At 41.4% G+C, this 22,894-nt stretch overlaps 2 protein-coding genes across 2 annotated transcripts; one reads left to right on the top strand and one right to left on the bottom strand.

Moving 5' to 3' along the window:
• Nucleotides 1-1,871: 1,871 nt before the first annotated feature.
• gfer (growth factor, augmenter of liver regeneration (ERV1 homolog, S. cerevisiae)) lies at nucleotides 1,872-3,616 on the bottom strand. The gene is made up of 3 exons (XM_054606933.1): nucleotides 3,395-3,616; nucleotides 2,787-2,998; nucleotides 1,872-2,653 (listed from the first exon to the last, which is right to left on the bottom strand). Exons 1-3 carry the CDS (start codon nucleotides 3,614-3,616, stop codon nucleotides 2,491-2,493), a joined length of 597 nt encoding a protein of 198 aa, XP_054462908.1. The 3' UTR covers nucleotides 1,872-2,490.
• A 207-nt stretch (nucleotides 3,617-3,823) lies between these two features.
• Nucleotides 3,824-8,914, top strand: drg2 (developmentally regulated GTP binding protein 2). The gene is made up of 14 exons (XM_054606932.1): nucleotides 3,824-3,913; nucleotides 4,129-4,239; nucleotides 5,191-5,351; nucleotides 5,589-5,678; nucleotides 5,762-5,822; nucleotides 6,053-6,143; nucleotides 6,250-6,322; nucleotides 6,610-6,700; nucleotides 6,810-6,907; nucleotides 7,170-7,246; nucleotides 7,405-7,493; nucleotides 7,591-7,649; nucleotides 7,798-7,851; nucleotides 8,697-8,914. Exons 2-14 carry the CDS (start codon nucleotides 4,176-4,178, stop codon nucleotides 8,781-8,783), a joined length of 1,095 nt encoding a protein of 364 aa, XP_054462907.1. The 5' UTR covers nucleotides 3,824-3,913; nucleotides 4,129-4,175; the 3' UTR covers nucleotides 8,784-8,914.
• The last annotated feature ends 13,980 nt before the right edge of the window (nucleotides 8,915-22,894 follow it).

The following is a 22,894-nucleotide window of genomic DNA, read 5'->3' as shown; positions in this document are numbered from 1 at the left end:
TGACATTAATTATAGAAACACAAGTAAATCATCACTTTTGAGAACCTGATCAACCAATTGAATATACACTTCAAAGTGTTTTACATGTAATTGGCATAACTCTATAATTCATAATAACCAACGATAAAATGTTTATAGATTTTTAAAATGATAATAGAATAAGTTCTAAAACCACAAGGAGGATAAACAACGACATATAAAAGTCAGACTAAATGTATAGGTTAATAGGTCACATTTTAATAATATCAGTATTTTCCGCTGCTCTCAGATTCTCTGGAAGACTGTTCCATCTGCTTAGAGAAATACATGAAAGCAGTGTTGGTAAATGTTTTTATTCTGCTGTATGGAACAGCTAAACTAGAAGAAATTGTGGATCTAAAGAAGCCTAAAGTATCTGGGGCCATGCAGTTCCTTATGGACTAAGAATGGTCAAAATCAAAGCAGCAGAGGCCAAGGTATTTGACTTTAAGTTTGGGTTGAGGCCGTTTGGGTTGAGCTCTAAAAAACACTGTGTTATTTCCCATAATGCAAGCTGCTGTTAGAGGCAAATGTGTGATTTGGGGTTATTCAAATAAAATGGACTTGTCTTGTCTTCAGAAGGGCCCTAATGTTAACCCAAATTACAACCATTCAAGCCTCAGGGTCGGTCAAGTCAGCTTCCACAAAAAATTCTACTTTAAACTATAGAATGTAAACTCCCATCGGATTTCTAAATCCTTAAATTTCCAGATAAGAAAAGTAACACAGAGGGGGACTTTATTGTCCTCAATGCAGATTCAGGCCTGGAGCTCTTACAGAAGTTAGAGATGGACTCCTTCTAAATATGAAGCACAAAGGCCACGAGGACTGCAGGCTACAAGCAATGTATTGAGTTAAAAATAGATCAAAATCGTGCCTGAATCCTAAATTAGCCACACTCATAGCTAGGTTATGAAATATGTCATGGAGACAGGTCCCATGATGATGTACTTGTGCCAAATACCACAATAAAGTATAGTCACAAGTTGCTCGTCATGGGATATATGCTCATTTAGCCAAACACATGAAACATGAAATCATGAGCTGCAGACAATAAAATAAAATAAAGTAATCATGGTACTGGGAAAACCCAATGGTGTCATTTTCATTATTAATATTACATGACATGACAAAAATGGCAAACTCAAGCTGCTGTGAAATACAATATTGTGCACTTATATATTGTATTGTCCACTAGAGGGCAGTGACGTCTACTTCCAAATTCAATGTCAACAAAAATGTTAAAAGAAGTCATTTAAACCAGAGTTGAGGATGAATACTGGTTATAAATGTATGTGGAAAAAATACAAAAACCTTTATAGGACCATGATAACAGTAAAAACAAACAGTAGCAGCTGAGCATTAGACTTGTTTGATTGTGTCCTCTACTGGTTCTCTAAATAACTAATTTATAAGTGTTTATTAATAAGAGACAGGTCACACGGCCTTTAAATTATCCATATACCATGTTATCCACTTTTATGAATTGTTTATTCTATTGAAAGTCAAAATTATGACACGGGTCTCTTTGAAAGTGCCTATTATGTCGAACAACCAAAAAGCAATTTACAGTGACATTAATTATAGAAACACAAGTAAATCATCACTTTTGAGAACCTGATCAACAAAATATAGGCATTTCTTACTTAATTTAATGACTTAAATGATCATTTAATCATGATTTTAAATAGAAAATTACATTTTAATTTATTCCAGCACTAAATTATGCAAATGAGTGAACATAGTCTGCAAGTATACCACCCCACTAGACACACAAAGTGAGTAACTATACAAACTTTGTTACAATGAAAAAACATTCTGTAATCATTATATAATATATAAACATTCCTCTGACATATTACAAACTATTATATAAGTGATAGCTCCAATTAATCACTGACAAAATTAGATTTGAATAATATTTATTATTCTCACATTTAAGGATGTGATATTTATTGTTGTGGGGATTTTTCTGGGTTAAACAAGACTTCAGAACAAACCAGGAAACAACATTTCTATGGCCCGATTGTAATTAACTTTCTGCTTTAACAGACAAACCAGGGCTTTATTAGTCAACAAACACAAGATTTAATGTAAAATTGATTTAGACATTTGTATTGCAATCTTTTAAAACTCCCCAATTACCAAAATCAGTGAAACTTAAGCATTAGTTTGGGTTCTCACCTGAGAAACAGAGAGGTAAACCTGTTTGTTTTGTTTTGTTAATTTTATTACTAGATCAGTTTTAGTAACTAATCACAAAACAAGAATTTTAAGTGCACAGCATAGCCTCTCTCTCTTCAAGTTAAGTTTCTCCACCACAGATGTATGAGCTCCACTTTGTGGAGTTCCCACTCAAAGTTTTACACTGACAGAAATCATTTTTCCTCTTAGGTCTCAGCTCGGTCTTCACACCTCTCATCGATCAGTCACAGGAACCATCTTTCCATCCATCATTCCACCTCTCATCGATCAGTCACAGGAACCATCTTTCCATCCATCTTTCCACCTCTCATCGACGCGGGAGCAGTCGAACTCTGGCTTTCCCAGCCGGACGTTAATGTCATTGTGGATATGACAGAGCCACTGAGAGAGAGAGTGGCGATTCCTGGTATCCGGCTGATTGGCTTTCAATCTGCAGAGAGGAAATGGTGCATTTAGAAACGACCTGCTCTCGTTGAATAACATCTTTAAATGGGAAAATGTGACAGCTGCAGATCTGTCTGGCCTGCCTGCATATTTAATCTAAAGGATCAGTGTAATCTGACCTGCCCCTGAGGTCTTCTGCACATTCATCACACGGGAAGAACTTGGAGAACAGGTTGATGAATTGCCCCATCTCTTTCTGCTGCGTAGAAGATGGACTATCGGGGTAATACGCTGCCATCGTGTGCAGAAAGGACCAGGTGTTACGCCCCAATTCCTCCCTGTCCAGCGGACATTGTGGGTCTTGTGGCTCTGACTCTGCAGATTGGGTCTCCTGGAGATTCAAACAGACACACAGCAGAGTCAAAACAGCTGGTATTATAAAAAGGGAGAAAGAAAGCCAAGTGCATTATGTGGTTCATGTTGATTTGTGGTTATACATGAATTGCTCATATCCTGTTCTCCATCACAGCCAGAGAGGACTATTTGTGTCATGGAGATCTAGATGAAATAATTGATATGAAAAGCTTTTGATCAGATGTGGGGACATTTTCCTCCCAAGAGCCTCTGACTTTACAGGATGAAACCCAATTTAACAACCATGGCACATTGCATCATTACATAACAAACTTTGATGAAGCTCTAGGGAAATAACTCAAGCACAAAATGAGTCTAAAAACAAACTTTACAACTGTAAAAGTAACATTTCTACAGATTGACCTCATGTCACCTGTACAGCAGCTGGAGTCTGTTTCTTCTGGACCTTCATCCATGATTTAAAGTCAGTGCACGCTCTGCACGGCTTCTTCTTCACGTCCCCGGTCTGCTCCTGCTCTCTACCGGAGCCGTCCTCCGCCGGTTTTGCAGCCACGGCGAACGGGAAACCTTGAAACCCGCCCGGGCTGGAGGTGGAGGTGGAGGTGGAGGTGGACGCTCCTCTGGGCGCAGCCATGTTCTGTGTTTATATTACCTAATCACTCAAACCGGCTGATCGATACGATACCAGGAATGTCTGGCTGTTAAAATGTAGCTACATATAAGATAGCTCATGGTCCTTTTTTTAAAAATAGTTTCCCCCACCGTGAGGACACTGTGGTCGTGGATCCGCGCACTTACCGACTGATACCGACACACCGGAACACAGTTGCGTGCTCTTGTTTCTCGCCGGACCTTTCATGGACACGGACCGACTTCCGGTTGGTGATGTCAGAGCTCTGTGCACGCCGCTGAGTGGAGCATCTCTCAAAGTGTAAACTTACATCATATTACGTTGTTTTTAAAGGCTGACACTGCATGTGTTTTATACAGATATGTGTTTAAATATAGTTCTATCGATTTAAAGTGTTTTTTAATCCGTTTTGACAACTGTTACGTCCCACTTGTTAGCCTCGGTGGCTAACAAAGCTAGCTGTGAAGCTGTGCAGTGACACGTTTCTGCTCTCTGTTATTCTCTCTCCTTGGCAGTGTGACGTCATTTGCAGCACACCTACACCTCCACCTGCACCGCCACCATGGGCATCACGGATAAGATCGCGGAGATAGAGAGAGAAATCGCTCGGACGCAGAAAAACAAAGGTAAGAGACGCCGGTGAGCTAGGCTAGCTGTGAGCTAACCCACCTCCCTGTCTCCCTGTGTGTGAGTCAGCTGTCAGTGTTGTGTTACTTATTCATCTCATGTGTGCGAATCGACACCGTGATCTTGATTACAGCTGCCACACGTCTAAAGGAACAAATCCCCCAAAACATGTTTATCTCCAAGTCACAGCTAGTTCATTCAAATGAATCAAACTAGACTCCAGTGTGGTGCTTTTACAGTTTTATAGACATTACATCACATCACATTACATTACAGTCATTTAGCAGACGCTTTTATCCAAAGCGACTTACAATAAGTGTATTCAACATAGAGAACTACTAGTCACCAGAAGTCATTTCAAATCTCATTTCTTAAACAAGCATCTAAGAGCATAAACCAGAGCAAAAGTACAGAAACAAACTAATACGAATACAATAAGTGCAACAGACTAATACGAATACAATAATAATAAATAAGTGCAACAGACTAATAAAGCGCTTTGACATTACCAATCAATCACCCATTCACACCCCATTCATACACTGATGACAAGCCACCATGCAAGGTGCCACCTACATCAGAACCCTAATAATTCATACACATGCAACAGACTAATACGAATACAATTTGGGGCCTGCGGGAGTGTCTTGCCCAAGGACATAAGTGCAACAGACTAATATGAATACAATAAGTGCTAAGTTGAAGGCTCAGGGTAGTACTACTTGAAGAGGTGAATTTTCAGCCTGCACCAAAAGATGGGCAGCGACTCTGCTGTCCTGACGTCAGTGGGGAGTTCGTTCCACCACTGTGGGGCCAGGACAGAAAAAAGCCGTGACCGGGTCGATATATAGCAATCAAAATATAGCAATCTTTCTGCACCTCTCCCCTACATCATTGTGGTGTCTGACGCCTATTTATAATGTCACTTTTTGTTCTTCTTATTTCTCCAGCCACTGAGTACCATCTGGGTTTGCTCAAGGCCAAGCTAGCCAAATACAGAGCTCAGCTCCTGGAGCCCTCCAAGACAGCGGGGGCCAAAGGCGAGGGCTTCGATGTCATGAAATCAGGAGATGCTCGTGTTGCTCTTATCGGTTTCCCCTCTGTGGGTAAGGTAAGTCAACATTGCTGGGTTTTCAGGTTTGGATCTGGAAAGTCCAAGTCTTTTTTTCTTTCATTATGATGTTTCCTTAATCCTGCTGCACATTATCTCAAATACAAACAAACAAATAGTAAGATGGTGGTTGGACCATGCCAGCATTCTTCTCACGTTGAAAAGCACCAAAACGAGAAGTGAAACATAAGATTCAACATGTCCAGGTGTAATTGAATCCTCTGTTATGTCCTGCAGTCCACCTTCCTTAGTCTGATGACATCAACAGCCAGTGAGGCCGCTTCCTATGAGTTCACCACTCTGACCTGCATACCTGGCGTCATAGAGGTACACACAATAGCAGCCAATGCTTGTCTTGAACATTGTTAAAAATAAATGTGCTATTTACACTGTTATTTGTTGCTTTTCAGTACAAAGGGGCCAACATCCAGTTGCTGGATCTACCAGGAATCATTGAGGGAGCTGCCCAAGGTATGCTGGATTTTTTTTGTTTTGTATTGGTTACTTAAACCGAAAGTGAGCAGACACTGTAGTATATCTATTTTATTGTTATGGTGTTTTATCAGAATTATGAATGAATAATATGTGGGGGATTTCAGAGTAACTTTTCTTTTAGTTTATAATTTAGATGCTACCACACACAATAATGACGAACAACTTCATGGTGATTTTTAATGCACTGACTCTTTGGCTGTTCATAGGTAAGGGTAGAGGTCGGCAGGTCATTGCTGTTGCCAGGACGGCAGACGTCGTCATCATGATGTTGGATGCCACCAAAGGAGATGTTCAGAGGTGTGTGACGCCCACTGTTTATGTGTATGTGTGTGCTCAGGGGCATACGAGTAATTTCATCAACTAATTCTTCCCTTTTTAAAATCTTTTTTTTAAATTTCTCTAGAGAACTTCTAGAAAAAGAGTTGGAGTCGGTCGGCATCAGACTCAACATGTCGAAACCAAATATATATTTCAAGGTACATTTTCTATCATCCTCCTGAGCGGACCATCAATATCAACAGCTTAATTCAAAGAGACATGGCTCTAATGTTGTGGCAAAAATGTAGGTTTAGGTAAAAACGAGTAAGTCGACTGCTTGAAGTCCCAAATAGTTGTCATGGTACCTTGCTTTGGCGTTAATGGACCTTGCTGCTAGAAGAGCAATTCATAAAAACCTGTCCACGCCAGCTTGTCAGCTCCAGGAATGAGCACTCTAATTATAATACTGAACTGTGTTAAATGTGTGATTTATCTCTCTCTGTAGCCCAAGAAGGGAGGCGGCCTTTCCTACAACTCCACAGTTCCTCTCACCCACTGCTCAGAGAAGCTCGTTCAGCTCATCCTTCACGAATACAGTATCCTTCACCTCTCAAGCATCAGAAGAGGCAGCTCACAGAAAAAAGATAATTGGGACTTAATAAGTAACTGTAGAATTCGCTTGATTTCTTTAACCCCTTTCCTCAGAAATCTTTAATGCAGAAGTCCTCTTCAGGGAGGACAGCACACCAGACGAGTTCATCGATGTCATCGTCGGGAACAGAGTATACATGCCTTGCCTTTATGTAAGTCAGTTCCAATCATCTTGGTCAGGTCAAAGCCTCATAACTCTGAAATATTTAAGGGTTTGGAAACCAATCTCCAAGTCCGAAGATGTTCTGCTGAACATTCATAACCCATAGAAGATCATTTCTTTCGCAAAAATGTGAAAATTTGTTGGAGTTACGTTGTTTAGGAAAATCTGCCAAGCTTTGTGTTTTGTTTCTTAGCTTGTGTACATTTGTTTGGGGTCTCTTTTCTTCATGATATTATTTGTGTTATTCACAGGTATACAATAAGGTGGATCAAATCTCCATCGAGGAGGTGGACCGCCTGGCTCACAGACCTCACAGTGTTGTCATCAGGTCAGATATCTGTATGAGTGTATGTGTGTTTGTGTGTTTGTGTGTGTGAATAACAGCAGTCTTGATTGGAAGTTTCCATCTCACTCTTTTTGTATGTACGTATAGAAGTATGTTGGAGTAAACCGCTTTCTCTTTTTCTGTTCACATGTGTATTTCAGTTGTGGGATGAAGTTGAACCTGGATTTCCTTCTAGAGACGTTGTGGGAATACCTGGCTCTGATTTGCATTTACACAAAGAAAAGAGGAGGTACACGCACATTTTCTCTCGTTCACTTGTGAGACTGTCGCAAGCACATAAATACCTGATAAATTAAGTATTTGTTCCTTTCTTCTTTTTCCATTAGAGCGCCCAGACTTTAGTGATGCCATCATTATGAGAAGAGCAGCTTCCGTAGAACATGTGGTACGTAAAACACACATGAATTCACACATATACAGTCGATGTCAAGGCCAACATTTGTACATGAAGAATAACCTGACGGTCAACAGATTGCGCTGTGTGTTGTATGTTTGCAAATATATATGTTTTGCTTTCTCCCACCCCCCTACAGTGCCATCGAATCCACAGAACCTTAGTAGGCCAGTTCAAATATGCCCTGGTTTGGGTAAGTACAAGTTTTCAGAGACAGTGACCTCCAGAAACTTTACTCATTTGTCTCCTGTTCCATAAACTGTCTGAACAAGCTCTCTCATGTTGAACCAGTTGAGTAGAATAAACAAAACACTCTTTGCATATGTCATGAATAGGTTACATTAAACATAAAGTGACCTCTGTACCTTTTGAATGGTGGCCTTTCTACTGGAGGTGTAATGGTTCAGAAAAGCTCATGCAGTTTTGAGCTCACAATAATAGAATCTGCATTTATTTTGATTAAAAAAAAAAGCACTACACAGTGGTTCATGGGTCATTATTCTTGCTGTAAATATGACCACCAGTACATATTAACATATTAAGATGTTTTAGAATCTGTAAATGTTGCTTTAATCCTTTTAATAAGATGTGCAACAGAAATGGAAATGTGTGCATTCTCAGCTGGAAATATAATTAGTACAGAATCTATTGATATTATATTTTGTATGAAATTGGGTCACAATGTATGAGCACTGACTGTAAGCAATGTCGTTGTTCTTCAGCTTCATTAAATGTCCATAGTCACATCATTAACTACGTAAACACAGCTGCAGCTCTTAGAATTCATAAATTTGCATTGTGGGTTCCAGGGAAAAACACACTGAATATAATACTCATTATATTTAATGCTCACTTAGTTGACTCTAAGTTAAAATCACCCGTAGAGCTTCAGCTGTGTTTACTGTGTCATGATATATGAGAAGCAGAGCGGAGCGGATGCAGAGGATATCTGGTTCACTGTGCAGCGATTCACTGCATTTGAAACCCCAAACAAACAAAAAGGGAGCGTCTGAACTGATTCGTCTGTTGGTCTTCCAGGGAACCAGTACCAAGTACAGCCCTCAGAGGGTCGGCCTTACTCACATCATGGAGCACGAGGACGTCATCCAGGTCGTGAAGAAGTAAAACCAGCTCCCGATGGGGAAGAGAGGAGAGACTGAGCAGGAAGAGTCACACTTTTCTCGGAGGAGTTAAAATGGAAAAAACAACCCACTGTACAGCAAATATACTGCAATGAAAAACAGCTGCCATTCTTATTTTGTATATTAAAATGAACAAAATGCATTGAAGAGACAGAGCAGACCTGAGTTGGCTGTGGACAGGAAATGGTGTTTTTTGCTTTTTTGATTATAAGAAGATACATTGATTCAGAGAGAAAATGGGGAGGAAACAATAAAGTCCATACAATTATGAATCCTTGTGTTTGTTTTATTACTATACGTTTCATCTTAATGTATTATTGATATATTTAACTGCATCTCACCTGGATAACATTCAGCCACATGTAAATACCTCAGCTTCCTGCAATGGATATGGAATTAAAAACTATCTTTTGTGTGAGACTTACATACCATAAAGTGTTCAGGTTTAAATAAATAACCATAAAGTGAATAATCGTATAAATACATTTAGTAAAATAAATTAATTAATGCTTACGTGAAATCATTTAAGAGTTTTCAACTATTATGAAATGTTATTTTATTATTATTTTTATGGTGTAGCTAATTTTATAGGAATTAATTTTTAATTCACATTTTAAATGTTTAAACCTGCAATACATGTTTTTGGGGTCATTTGGCAACACTGACATGACAAACTGACATCTTGCAGTTATGGAGCAACATTATCTTTAATTTTGAGCCCCGTTTCAGCCACCTGGAGAATGTTAGTCAGATATTTACTCTTCTTTTAATTCCGTTTTTGTCTCCACTTACTCCTGAGGGGAATATCTTCCAGTCTTTAACTGCTAAATGCAGCTCAAACTTCAGCTAGCTACTTGCTCACTTTATCTGTGTCTCAAAACTTTTAGCACCAGACTTCGCACATAAACTTGCTAGTTACATGTTTCTGGAAGGTGAAGGACAAACATCCACGCAAAACACATTTTAGAGTGGAGGGTGACTTAAATAATGCTGCAAAACTCCCCAATGTGAATAGGAATGTTATCTAGAAATATAGATGGACCATAAAGTATTACATTTAATCATTAAATGCACTGCTTTCCTCACTGTAACTAAGTCTATATTGTTATTGTGATAGAGGTCCCTCAGAAGAGCATCCTGCACACACCTTCATCCCTTCTGTCACCAGGTGAAGGTCAATCACCTTTGACCCGTCTCCACTGCCTCCATCCCTGCTGCCAAGCTGTTTGTGTCCCGCCTTCAACTCTCCAAGCCAGGCTGACCACAAAGTATGGACTCCCAGCCAATGCTCCCCATTCACTGGAACACAAACAAGCACAATGGCACCATTAAATATTCAGGAGCATCTCTTCAGGCTGGGAGAGGGGGACTGAGTGGGAGGCTTTACGAGAGCGACAGAAAAAGTGGGGCTGTGTGTTGACACTGCTGGCCTTTAAGGATGACTTGAGGATGTCTCGACAGAGTGAACGGTGGATGGAGAGATTCTGCTTTGGAATAACCTGAAGAGAAGAGGAATGATGGAGGGATAATACTGTGGAGGGAAAGAAAAAACAAAGGTACGCTCGAATGGGTGTGTATTGTGTGGAGCAGGCATGACACTTGATGCTGCTTGGCTCCATATGGCATGGCTAAGAGAGGGTGTGTGTGTGTGTGTGATGCAACTGCACATAAGCAAGGACTGGCTTTTTAATTAGAGTGCTTTTATAAGGCTTGTTTTCATGTAGTTTGATACCATCAGTATGTTGTTTAAAGCTGTAAGCAGAATTTATCAGTTTAGTCTTAATGAGAAAAAGTAGTTTGCAGACTTGCTTCTCCCCAATTGGCTCCTTATAAGCAGATGACTTGTAACCGGGGAGGTTTCCCAAGTGTAATCAATAGTAACCCAACCAAATGTCCTTTTATTTGGCATAATGCGGCATTGATTATTTGATTAATTCATTAGTCAAATGACGGATAATTAACTAATTGTTCGTCATTTGTAATTTTGGGTTTGTAGCTATTACTCAAGAAAACATTTTAATATGTCAACATGGCCACTGGAAAAAAGGGGTGTGCTTTTTTCACTTATTTCTGGCATTTTATAAACCAAACAAACTATTCAATTGATTAATCAAGAAGAAAATCAGCAGATTAATCAACTAACAGCCCTGATTTGAAAACATAAAAAAACCGAGCTGATTTGAGCAACACCAGCAGAAGCGTCTGCAGAGTATCTTAATTTGCTGAAACCAAAGAGCTCCTGTCTTTCCAGTGTTACAAAAATAATGTTGTTAAATATAATTTATACGTTGTACAAAAAGTAGCTAAATTCAAGGTTGAAAGTCACTGCTACTAATAAGTTAATTTTCCTTCAATCCAAGTCACCAAAAAATTGTTTCCAACCAGACTTATTATTTCATGTATTTTTTAAATTAATTTATTATCATGTGAGTTTTCCTCAGTATAGCATAGTGTCTGTTGAGTGGTAATAAATGATTCAGCATCAAGACTTGATGGACTATAAATTGAGGTCATGTGACTTTAAGAGTCAACGATGCCTCCTAATGACTCCTAACTGCAGCACAACGTGGTCAATTGACTGAAACCAAAGAACTCCTTTCTTCTCGTTTTAACAACGATTACATGCCAGATTTCATACTGTGGTACAAATTGTACTTGCCACCAGGACGCCCTTTTTGATAGTAATTGGTTGCATGCATTACTTTTTTTGTAGAGTTTTGAAATTAGAATTATTATTTCAGAAGACCAAAAATCGTTTTAAAACCAGATTTGACATGGTATATAGACAGTGACAATCAGCCATTGTCTGTCTTTTTGTTTTCATATAATACACCAATATATACAGTATATTAACATATAACTTATTTAATAATACAAAAATGTACAGATTTTTATCAGTGACCCCAAAGCCGGTATCCAAATCTCTTGCTGTATACTATTTTTAGTCTGACTGGAAAACTACCTTGAAAATGTCATTTCATTTATTTGTATTCACATTAGCTGTAGCCAAAGCAGCAGCTATCTTTCCTCGGTACAAAAACTGTTGATCCCAGTATTACATGTGATCATAATATAGAACCTTTAATTTGAATGAATACATATAATTCTACATTTTCTGACTTATAGAACAGAAAAGATACCGATCATAGACTAAAGTCACCAGCGTTGGAGACATGAGTCAGGAGTCAGGACCCTGATTACTTTGTCTCTTCTGCCCTCTTCTGTCTCAGCCTGCTCATCACATGGAGCTGAGAGTCCAATCAGGTTATCACAGTTTGTGTTTTATTTCAAATCTAAAGACATTAGCCAATTTTATCCCCTGTAGTTATAACATTACAATCATGTGTTGTCTCCACGCAATGTGGTGGGAGGTTCTTTGTTGCTGTTTTGCTTTGTTGTTGGTACCAGTTTGCTGGGTTTAGTGTATTTAGTTTTACTGCTTCATGATTAATGTTCTTTTCTTGACAGACATGTATGATAAAAGACTTAGCTCAGACCTTTATGGAGCTTACAGGATATTCTATAAGCAAACAGTTTATCCTTTTGTTTTATTAACAATTGGATGAATAGGCTTGTATTTTCGTTTGTTGACTGAGCATATGTACTCGCATAAGGTCAAGGCTAACAGACTGTTCTGTACTACATTTGCCTTTATGTAAAGCTTATCTCTTTTAACAATAGATCAGGTGGTTTTCTGTTCATCTTGTGTGCAGAGGTTTGTCTAGGGGATGGATTAGCTCATGATGTACATAAAGACGCAGGACTACACAGAGAAACACTGATCCGGCTCTCACGCATTCCTAATTTCCCACGCAAACACAATCTACATTTATGTCCTTGTAAAAAGACAGGTTGTATCATTAGAAAGTAAAACCACCATGCAAAGAAACAGACACCATATTAAAACAATCAGGGATTTTACATAGACCATGATTCCTAGCTACAAATCATTACCATTGGATCTTATGGTTTGAAATGCTAACAAACAAAAATCGATGTGTTTGTCTTGAAAAATCAAGAAAAAACTTTAAAAGTAATCCTCGAAACACACACTCATTATATTCTCTTGTACCTTTTAGGAGCTGAAATTAAGTTTCTGAGTAACATTTAATTAAAGGCTGTCCTCAACCAAAGAAATTATTAGATGACTAACACTAATACAATTCCATATTCAACTAATTCATTATTTGATTTAAGCGACAGATGTGTAAAACTGAGTTTCTTCACAAAGAATCACATAAAAGCACCACATTAAATCTTGTGATTACCAGAGATTGGTTCATACATTTTTTGGTAATAAGTCACTTTTTTTTTAAAAAAGCATTGAAAAACAACTAATCGGCTAAAGAAATCTTAGTTGACTTATACCAGCAAGACAGATCAGCGTACTAGGAGGTCCTCATGAGTGTGTGAGAGGTGCCTTTTTCTGGTGTGTGTGTGTGAGTGTGTGTATGTGTGTTTGTCAGAGAGCCTTATCAGAACTCCTCACATACACACACACATGTTTCACAACCTTTTGTCACTAAATGGGTTTATGTAACAAATCTCTTTTTAGGCTCTGACGTCGGGACGCAAGTGTGGGAGGATGATAGCATAGTGTGTGTGTGTGTGTGTGTGTGTGTGTGTGTGTGTGTGTGTGTGTGTGTGTGTGTGTGTGTGTGATCCTGCCATTAACGCACAATGGACCGGCCGATGGTTTACTTAGGCACTTGCGCAGGGGGGTAAAAGGCAGCACTACACACACACACACACACACACACACACACACACACACACACACACACACACACAAACACACACACACCGTGTACATGTGCAGCATGTTTACTAAGAAACCTGACCGCTGCACTGCTGATGCATGGATTGATGTAAAGAGTGGTATTATACCTGCACCAACTCCTTTCTTTACTCACTATGTACATTTGTACTGTAGATGTACAGGTAATCACTGAAGCCTCACTGAAGCAACAGATGTTTGTTTTTTACCTTTGAAGGCCCATTGTGTGTCCAGATGGGCAGTGTAATTTAAGGAAAGGTTTGTGAATGTGTGTGTCTGCGGTCAGAGGGCTATAAAACATCAGCAGAGGGTCCAGAAGAGGTGTATGAGACGGCGCAGACAGAAGTCAGTAGGTTAGATTTCTACTTCACAGACAGCGAGTGGGTCCATCAGAAGTTTTGGTGGATTTAAGAGCTCTAAATAACAAAAGCTGTCCCTCAAAAAAGTAGATAAGGTAAGCTCTACCAAACACAAGAACTTCCTGTAATTGTACAAATAATGTATATTGCCACAAGAGGGTGTGGTAGTTCATATTTTGCATTTTTAGAATTTGTCTCCGTCAAGAAAAAAAGGGGGAGAACTGTGAGTTACTTCATGTTGTTAACTGTCAGATGTTAAAATGGCATTATCACAAAAGTGCAAGAGTAAACTACTACGAAGAATCAGTTTACTTTATTTGTAAATGGTATTTACTACTTTACATAAATAATTCACTGTAAGTAATATTTTCTTCTGTGATTATTTCTATTATTCATTAACAGATTAAATTCCTCTTTGGATAAATCTGCAGGAAGTCAGTTGAAACTTGGAGAAGTTATGCTGGTGGAGCTTTTTTTAGGCATTAAAAATGTATTCATTGGCTTTGAAATTTTAGGATTAAAATTGATATTATAATTTTGATCACACTTTCAAAGTTTAAAAGCCCAAAACGGCTACACAGTCGGCTTAACAAAGGCACATCATAGTTGTTGATGGAGCTGCCGTTTGAAAAGGCACCACCTCATAATGCACTACAGCTCGCAATAACTATAACAAGCCATTTTTTGTGTTGTTGTGATTGATTCTGACAAGACGCATTCAAAAAATAATGACCAAAATCGAAGCCTCGGAGGTTTTGAAATAGTACGACTTTTAGTCCCTCGTTTTTGCCAAGCCCCGGAAATGCTGGATCTTATGTTTCCCATAATGCAACTCCATAGCATCTTTCTTTAGAGTTTCAAGCTTTTTTTTAACCTTGAAAAGCTCCTTTCAGACCCACTAAAGACATTATACATCTTTTGTTCACAGACTGTGTAGTACTCCTAATGATGAAGTGAAGTGAACTTAATTTCAAAAGTCAACATTTGATGACAAGCACCCTTGTCCTGGAAAATGTTATTTGGTGAGCTGTCGCATCACCTTACACGGAAAAGATCTTGTTACTAGGAGATTGCCTAAAATGGCTCTCCTTTTACGAGTAGTTTGTGATGGATTTGATCTAGAAATTGAAGGTTCGGCTAAATAATTGCGACAAAATCTTGTTGATCTTTTTTTATGGCCGGTAAGCATTTGATATTTACATTCACTTGTAACATATATATATTAAGGTCAAATTGAGCATCTAATTTTCAGGTCTAATTATAGCCGTAAGTATCGGTGTTTGATCCCCTGCGGCAGGTCTTCAGTGTGTTAAGCCATTGTCACCGGGCAATCTGGCAGCGAAGGTTAAGACATGAATGGAGCTTAAAGGCTTACAGGAAACCCGAGTCCAGCCTCCTCATCCTCCTGCCTCACCTTCTCCATCTGAAAAGACGCTCTGCCTCTCCCTCTGTCACTCTAACTGTCATTTTCCATTTGATCCTCATACCATTTTGTTTTACTATCATCATTGCTGTGCTGTAGGAATGATATTGTCAGTCCAAGGCTTTAGTCCAAACTGAAATATCTCAACTACTATTGGATGGATTTACGTGTAATTTGGTACAGAAAATCCATGTCCCCCAGAATGAATTAGAACAACTTTGGTGAACTTTTTTAAATTTTCAATTTGTCCAACACTTTATGACCAAATACCAACAAAACTAATGACATTCCCATGTTAACAAGCTAAATTAAGATGGTAAACATGGTAAACATTATATCTGCTAAACATCAGTGTTGTCTTTGTGAGAATATAGAGTTATTTTCTTGTTCAGAGTTAGCAGGACTCGGACTGTGGGTGTGTGTGTGTGTGTGTGTGTGTGTGTGTGTGTGTGTGTGTGTGTGTGTGTGTGTGTGTGTGTGTGTGTGTGTGTGTGTGTGTGTGTGTTTGCCCATAGTCATTAAATGAGCCTGTTGGCTGTGCTCTGCTCAGGTGATCTCCTTTATTAGTCTTGTGTCGCTGAGTGCGTTTGCTGAAAGCATGTTGTCAGTGATTGGCGTGTAGATGAAGAGACTCTCCCCTTCATCTCTCACTCTCCTGCTCGCTCTCCATTGTCCCTCTCTATCGCTCGCTGTCATCCCTCCATCTTCTGTTTCTCACTATAACAATTTTCTCCTCTCATTTTTCTTTTCTAGTCCTGTCATTCCCCCTCTTTACTTTTAGTGAATTTGTTTTTCCACAGGTTTTATTGTTTTGCCACTCTCCATCTTTTCATTCCCACTTTTCAGCATTAATGTAATCTGCAGTTCATTCATCAGCCGTTCGTTGATGCACCTCTCTCTTTGCCTCCTTACCTTTCCCCACCTCCTCCATCTCTGTCGTCTGCGCTCTATTCATTACCAGTTCACTCAGTCAACAAACCACATCAGCCAGACAGCAGATACACATCACACATATCGAATAGATCTCTCCATGTGTCTCTCTACCTGTTTGGTGACCAACAACCTCCACTGTGATGAGACAGGAAGGAACTTTTGAACTTTCTTCCCCTTATCTTAGTCTGCAGTTAGATGATACCAACTACTGCTGTTGTTGTTATTGCTGCGCAGCCTGCAGACAGTTTAGAGTTTTGTCATGGTCACTGCTCCTGGGGATACGTGATACAGATTTCTGCTCAGATCCTATCTCAGGTCAAGACTATTAGTCGTTCCAACTCAAGCCGGCGGAAAGAAAACATGGAGGTGGACCTGTTAACTGTAATTGACATTGACATTCTTATTCTGTTTTCCGTAACTTAAAAGGAATAATGTTTCCATGTAGATAAATGTCTTGAATGTTATTCGCTGTTATAAGAAAATGTATATCAGTTTTTCTTTTTTCTCTTGCTATTTACTCTCTATCCTCTAGCTGCTCTGTGGCTTTTAACCCCTGACACGAGACCCTATGTATAATATATTGCTTGGGGAGCAGGCCAGGGCAGGGTTGACCCTTTGTGATATATTTAGAGCGACCAGCGATGAATGTTTTATCCGTGCTGCGTAGCCAGAACACAGGGCAGCCATTAAACATTCATATCTGCCACTGAGATGACCTCCTGGAATATCAGCCCGTCATCAATGAATTATCATCAGATCATCATCAGCAAGCTAACATCAGAGCTCCTCAATGAATTAACACCAGCCATTTATGTAACCCCGTCACACGTCACACACACCCCATGTTAAACTTTGCTCTTCTTCTGACCAGCCAGTTTGCGACAAATAATTAAAAGGTTTAATTTTATTTTGATTGTCCTTTTTACGTTTATTCAAATGGACTATGTAGGTATTAAATGACAACATTTATGATATTTATGATATTTTGAGAGATGCCTAATGGCCAGCAGATTTAGGGGATCATGGCAGTGTCAAGATGAAAAAAAAGACTTTTTTGAGCTCTTAAACCCTCCAATAGGCCAATATGATTTCTGATGGGATAGTTCCTGATATAGGTGGTCATATTAGTGGAAAGTTGGTGTAGATTAATGACTTCAGCTAGCTGGAGTGCAACACTGAATAGCACAATAGGTACAACAATAATTCATTTTCTAGTTTATTTGAATAACCCAAGTTAGTCCTGAGTTGAATCTTCCTGCATCAAATAAGCCCATATGTACTGTTTGTTTGTGCGTATACTACTGAACGCTTTTGTGGACATTTTCAGCATATATCACTCTCAGCTATGGTCCATGCTGCTACCGCCGGTGTGTGTGTTTTGGCTCTGTGTGGCTTTGCCTCTCAGACACAGTTTAGCAACAGCTCAGCCGGCCTGCATTATTCATACAGGAGCGAGCCTGCAGATAGGGTTACCCCGAGGCAGTATAGCTGGTGCATTAAGTGGACCTTTGCAACTATATCATAGGGTTACACTCTGATGCTTATACACGCACAGACATATACAATACATATGATCATATGTGCATGCACATGAGCTAAGGATATGATGAGTCCTCGAGTTGAGGCAAACTGGGTATGGATGGAGCCGCAGTAACCAGAGAGAGATGCAGAAGGTTGCAGGAAGTCAGAAAGGCAAGCTGACGTGGATGTGGGAGGATACAACACGCATGCACACTCACCCTCACACAAAGAGGAGGACACCCCTGAAGGCCGAGGCTCACATAGACCTATGCACGTCGGCTCTCCTTGTTCGGGGACGTCCTGACAAAGTTGGTGCGGCGGCCAAGATGAGGATTCGCTGACGGACTCACAGGACGCGCTGACAATGGGAGACACACAAAGGACTACATGGACATTGTCACTTGGATAGCAAGGTCTTTTATTCGTCGTGTGACCCTGGGAAGTTACTTACAAGCCTACAAAGAGGAACAAGAAGTATTTTTGCTATGCCGGATGGACTTCAGTGGAACAATTAAGTAAGCCAGAGTCAACAAGTGGGTAAAAGTGAGAGAGACTTCAACCAGTTAGATGATTTTTCTTATATATATATATAACATTTTAAATTCAAGACACATGTGCCCTTTTTTTTTTTTTTTTTTTTTTTTTTTTTTTTTTTTAAATAAATGTAACACTCAGTTTGCTGTCTCTTTTTACTCACACAGAGACAACAGCTCTTTTGCAGAGGCTTGAAGACGTTCTGTAATGCGAGCAAGCACTGATGGCTGAGATTCCGACTCCATTACTAGATCGTGTTTTGAAGGACTGTGGTTTTTGTTTGTCTCTGTGTGCATTATAGAACAGCTGACTCTGGGCGGACTGTGCTGGGGTTTCTGGGGTGTCACAAGAACGGATCAAATGGACAAAAAAGGGAGAGAAGACATGAAAATAATTGTGAATGAGAGGATGTTGATATTATTTGGACTCATCTTCTCAAAAGTGCATATCATCATTGACATTGATACCGACCTGCTTTAGCACATTTTGTGAACTTGTTCTTCCTTTTCTTGTTTAGAATGATTTGAGTTAGGAGACATCATGCCACCTAAAAAAGGTGACGCAAAATCAGCTGCCAAGAAAGGCAAGTCAGAGGAGCCAAAAAAAGGAGGGAAGGATGATAAGAAGGGAGGGAAAGATGACAAGAAAGGGGGAAAGAAAGCTGAGGAGCCACCAGCTAAAGGGAAAGGGAAGGATGATGGAAAGAAGGGAAAGGGAAAGAAACCTGTCAGCGAGTCAGAGGAGGGGTCAGAGGAAGAAGAAGAGGAGATGAACACTGAGGAAGAAGAGGGTGATGAAAGCGAGGAAGAGGTAGTTATCAAGAAGGATAAAGGGAAAGGGAAAGCAGCTCTAAAAGGTGCATCCAAGGCCATCGCTGTGAAGGGTTTTAAGCCTGCAAAAAAATCACCTCTCTCGGATGATGAGGAAAAGCAGGAAACAAAGGGGAAGGCACCGGGGAAGAAAGGGATGGGTGCATTTAACCTGAAAAAGATGAGTGATGTTAACATCAAAGGAGCTTCCAAAGCCATGATGGGCTTTGTTTCAGAGGGACAGAAGAAGGGCACAACTGCAGCGAAAGCACCGAATGCAAAGTCTCAACTCAAAGGAGCATCAAAAGCCCTCACAGGCCTCACAGGGAAGTCTTCTCCCTTTAGCTTGCCCTCTAAGCAGCAGGCAGAGAAAGCAAAACCAAAGAGAAACCTCAAAAGCACCTCCCGTCTCTTCCTACGACTCTCCAAGAAGAAGAAGCCACCAGGTGTCGCTAAACCACTTCTGGGAACCAGCAAGCTTTTTGCTGGGTTTGGTGGTAAATCGCCTAGTGCTGACAAAAAGCCAGGTCTGTCTGGCTTCAGCATGTTTAATAAAAAGAATGATTCTCCAAAAGAAACCACACCGCCTAAAAAGACAGTAAATCTGTCCGGCTTAGGGGACAAGGGAAAAATGGCAGCAGAGGCAAAGGGACTGGGAGGGAAGTTCAAAGGCATGTTTGGGAAAAAGAAAGCAGGATCAGGGTTTAAGTCTAAAGGCTGGATGTTAGGAAGGATGGCTGCAGCATCTAACTGGCTGACAGGGCAGTTCCTGACAGCTAAGGGCCATGGTCGGCTGGGGGCGCGAGCAGGAGGACGGGGACGAAAGAGTCTGTCATTTGCTAACAGGGACACTAGAGGGGGACAGACTAATTATTACAATGAAGCTTATGAGTATGACGATGATGAGTATGGATATGAGGAAGATTACTACAACAGGGAGAGAACTACAGGCTACCATAGACAACCAACGACCTATGACCCGTATGACCCTTATGGAGGGGAACTGGATTACTACGAGGATGAGGAGTGGGAAGATGAATATGGTTACTACGATGAAGAGGGCAACTTTTATCACGATGATGACTTGTACTATGAGGATGATGTGGATTACGCCAGTTACCCTTATGGCTATTACGATGATGAGTATGAAGATTACTATGGCGATGAAGGGATGGAGTATTACTATGGTGAAGATGGAATGCTGTATGCAGTAGAGCCAGAGCCATATGGTTACTATGGTAATGCCATGGATGGTTTCTATGACACCTATGAACCCGAACTGTACGGAGATTACTTTGACCACAATGTGGGTTATAACAATGGGATGTCATACCCACATGGCATGATGAGTGGTGGGTATGATGTTGTGTCAGGCCTATATCATGACCCAATGCTGGGCTATATGGACCCTACTGCTATTCAAGACCCCTATCAGCAACCTTTCTATATGAATGCTGGGCTGGATCCAGCTGAGATGGGACAGCTATATGGACATGAGCAGCTGTCGTACCCTCTTGCTGAGCCACTTGCAGCAGAGCAGTTCAGGGTCCCCAGGCCCCAGGTTAGGCTATTTGGCAAAGACAGACTAGAGGTTGAAACCATGCCCCCTCCTCCTCCTCTTAATTCTTATCTTACCTCCCAAATGTTCCCCCCTCCTTCCCCAGCTCTTGACCTCAGCAATCTGGAAATTATGTCAGACATACAATATGAGCAGCCCCTTCCCACCTACCTTCCTGCACAGCCCCATTATCCCACTGTCATGAACCACCACCACCACCAACAACAACAACAACAACAACAACAACAACAACAACAACAACAACAACAACCCATTTTTCTTAGACAAGCCACCTCCCCAACAGCTATGACCTTTCAACAGGATAATTTATATTTCCCTCAGCCTAATCACCCTTCTTTCTCTGTTTCTCCCAATCACATGTCACCATCTCCCCAACCACTGCATTTTGCCCCACAAGTGTACCAACCATCCCTCCCCCAAGACCCACAAATGTTACATATGGGGCAAATGTCACCAATGGTTGCACAAATACAGCCACCGATGCCTCCACTGATGCATCCACAGATGCATCCACAGATGCATCCACAGATGCATTCACCAGTGGCCTCACCTAGGCCAGTGCGACGAATGAGTCCCCTTCCGTCCCCTCAACTGTCTCTTAGGCAGGGATCAGTAAGGGCAATGCCACCTCCTTCACCCCGCCTCTCAGCCCATCACATGGACTTCCAAACAGGCATCCAGCTAGACCCCCATCCCTCCCCTCACTCACATAGGAGAGGGCTCACTAACCGGGCCTCAATGGCAGGCCAAATGCAGTTTTCCCAAAGGCGTAGGCCACCCAGCTCAACTGCATCTCCTTCACACCAGAGGAGAGGGATGTCAGTTAGAGCTCAGCCATCCCTGTCAAGAGGAAGGGGGGGAGTTGGGTTGCGTAGGGCCCCATCAACTGTTCGACCACATTCTCCACTTTCTAGCCCACCAGCCTCACCACGGGGGTCACTGAGGAAGAGAGCAAGCCCACCACCTTCTCCGAGACTCTCTTTCAGACAGCAACCACCTCCTGATGCTGTGCCTCTACCATCTACCAGACCTCATTTGTTCAAAGGTAGAAAACAAACATCCAAGATGAGGCATTCCCCATCTCCTCCCCTACCATCCCCACATAGACGGAGCCCACCTATGCCTGAGAGATCTCAGTCTCCCCCTCAAACCTTCCGCCCTACCTCCCCCCATCGTCCTCCCTCTCCTTCACCATCACGTATGACAAATCGCCCCCTCCCCAGCCGGTCCTCGACTCGCAGGCTGAGAGGCGGAGCTGGAGGCCGAAGTCACGTGCCCATGGGGGCTGTGAAACCCTCTCCAGCAAATCCCTACTCACAGAGACGCAGTAGACATGGACCCCCTGTCACTCAGCATGTAGCCCCTTTCAGGTCCTCTATCCATAGTGGCCCAGCTCCACCCTTAGGACAGATAGGGGGCGTACCTGGAACACCCATGTTAGCCAGGGTAGGCTCCCAGCCTACAGGGTTAAGGGAGTCAAAGCGAATAGGTAATCAACAAGGAGGCTTCCACAGACCTGTAGGTAGGGGGCAGCCGCTAGTCCGTATGCCCAGAAACCAGCCCTCGTTGCAATCTAGGCAGTCATTCAGAGGACCTCCTCGAGGGCCTCCTGTCTCTCCACAGCCTTCTTTGAAACAGAGTGGCCCTCATTCTCCCCAGCCATCAGTGCGTAGGCTGCAGAGTAGACCTCCATCTCCACAACCACTACAACGTTCATCTCCTTTGCCCTCCCGTTCAGCCTCTCCCATGCACTACATGTCTCAACCACCATCCCCCTTTCCCCACAGGGCTATGAGTCGAGGGCCAACATCTTATCAACATCCAGTACCTCACGGCAGTCGTCTTCCTGGTACTTTACAGCCATCTCAGACTCAGATCACCCAGTATGACTACACAATGATGGAGCCAGGCCCATCCCCAATGCTCACTAATGCTTTACCAAACCCTCAGGTTGTAGGTGCTCCCTTTCCTCCTTCTCCTCATCCCTCCCCTATCTCTTACTCAAACACTGCTTACTCTTCTCCTTTACAGAGACCCTCCTCCCCACAAACACAGTATGAAGTCTACCCCCAAAACCTCCCTCAAACTGCACCCTCATCACCTCTTTTAGGGCACGCGCTCCAGAACCCTTATCTACAGAATGCCAGCTACACCACACA

Source organism: Anoplopoma fimbria, chromosome 11 (assembly GCF_027596085.1).
Source record: "Anoplopoma fimbria isolate UVic2021 breed Golden Eagle Sablefish chromosome 11, Afim_UVic_2022, whole genome shotgun sequence".
Lineage (NCBI taxonomy): Eukaryota > Metazoa > Chordata > Actinopteri > Perciformes > Anoplopomatidae > Anoplopoma > Anoplopoma fimbria.
This window is presented reverse-complemented; position numbering and strand designations above follow the sequence as displayed.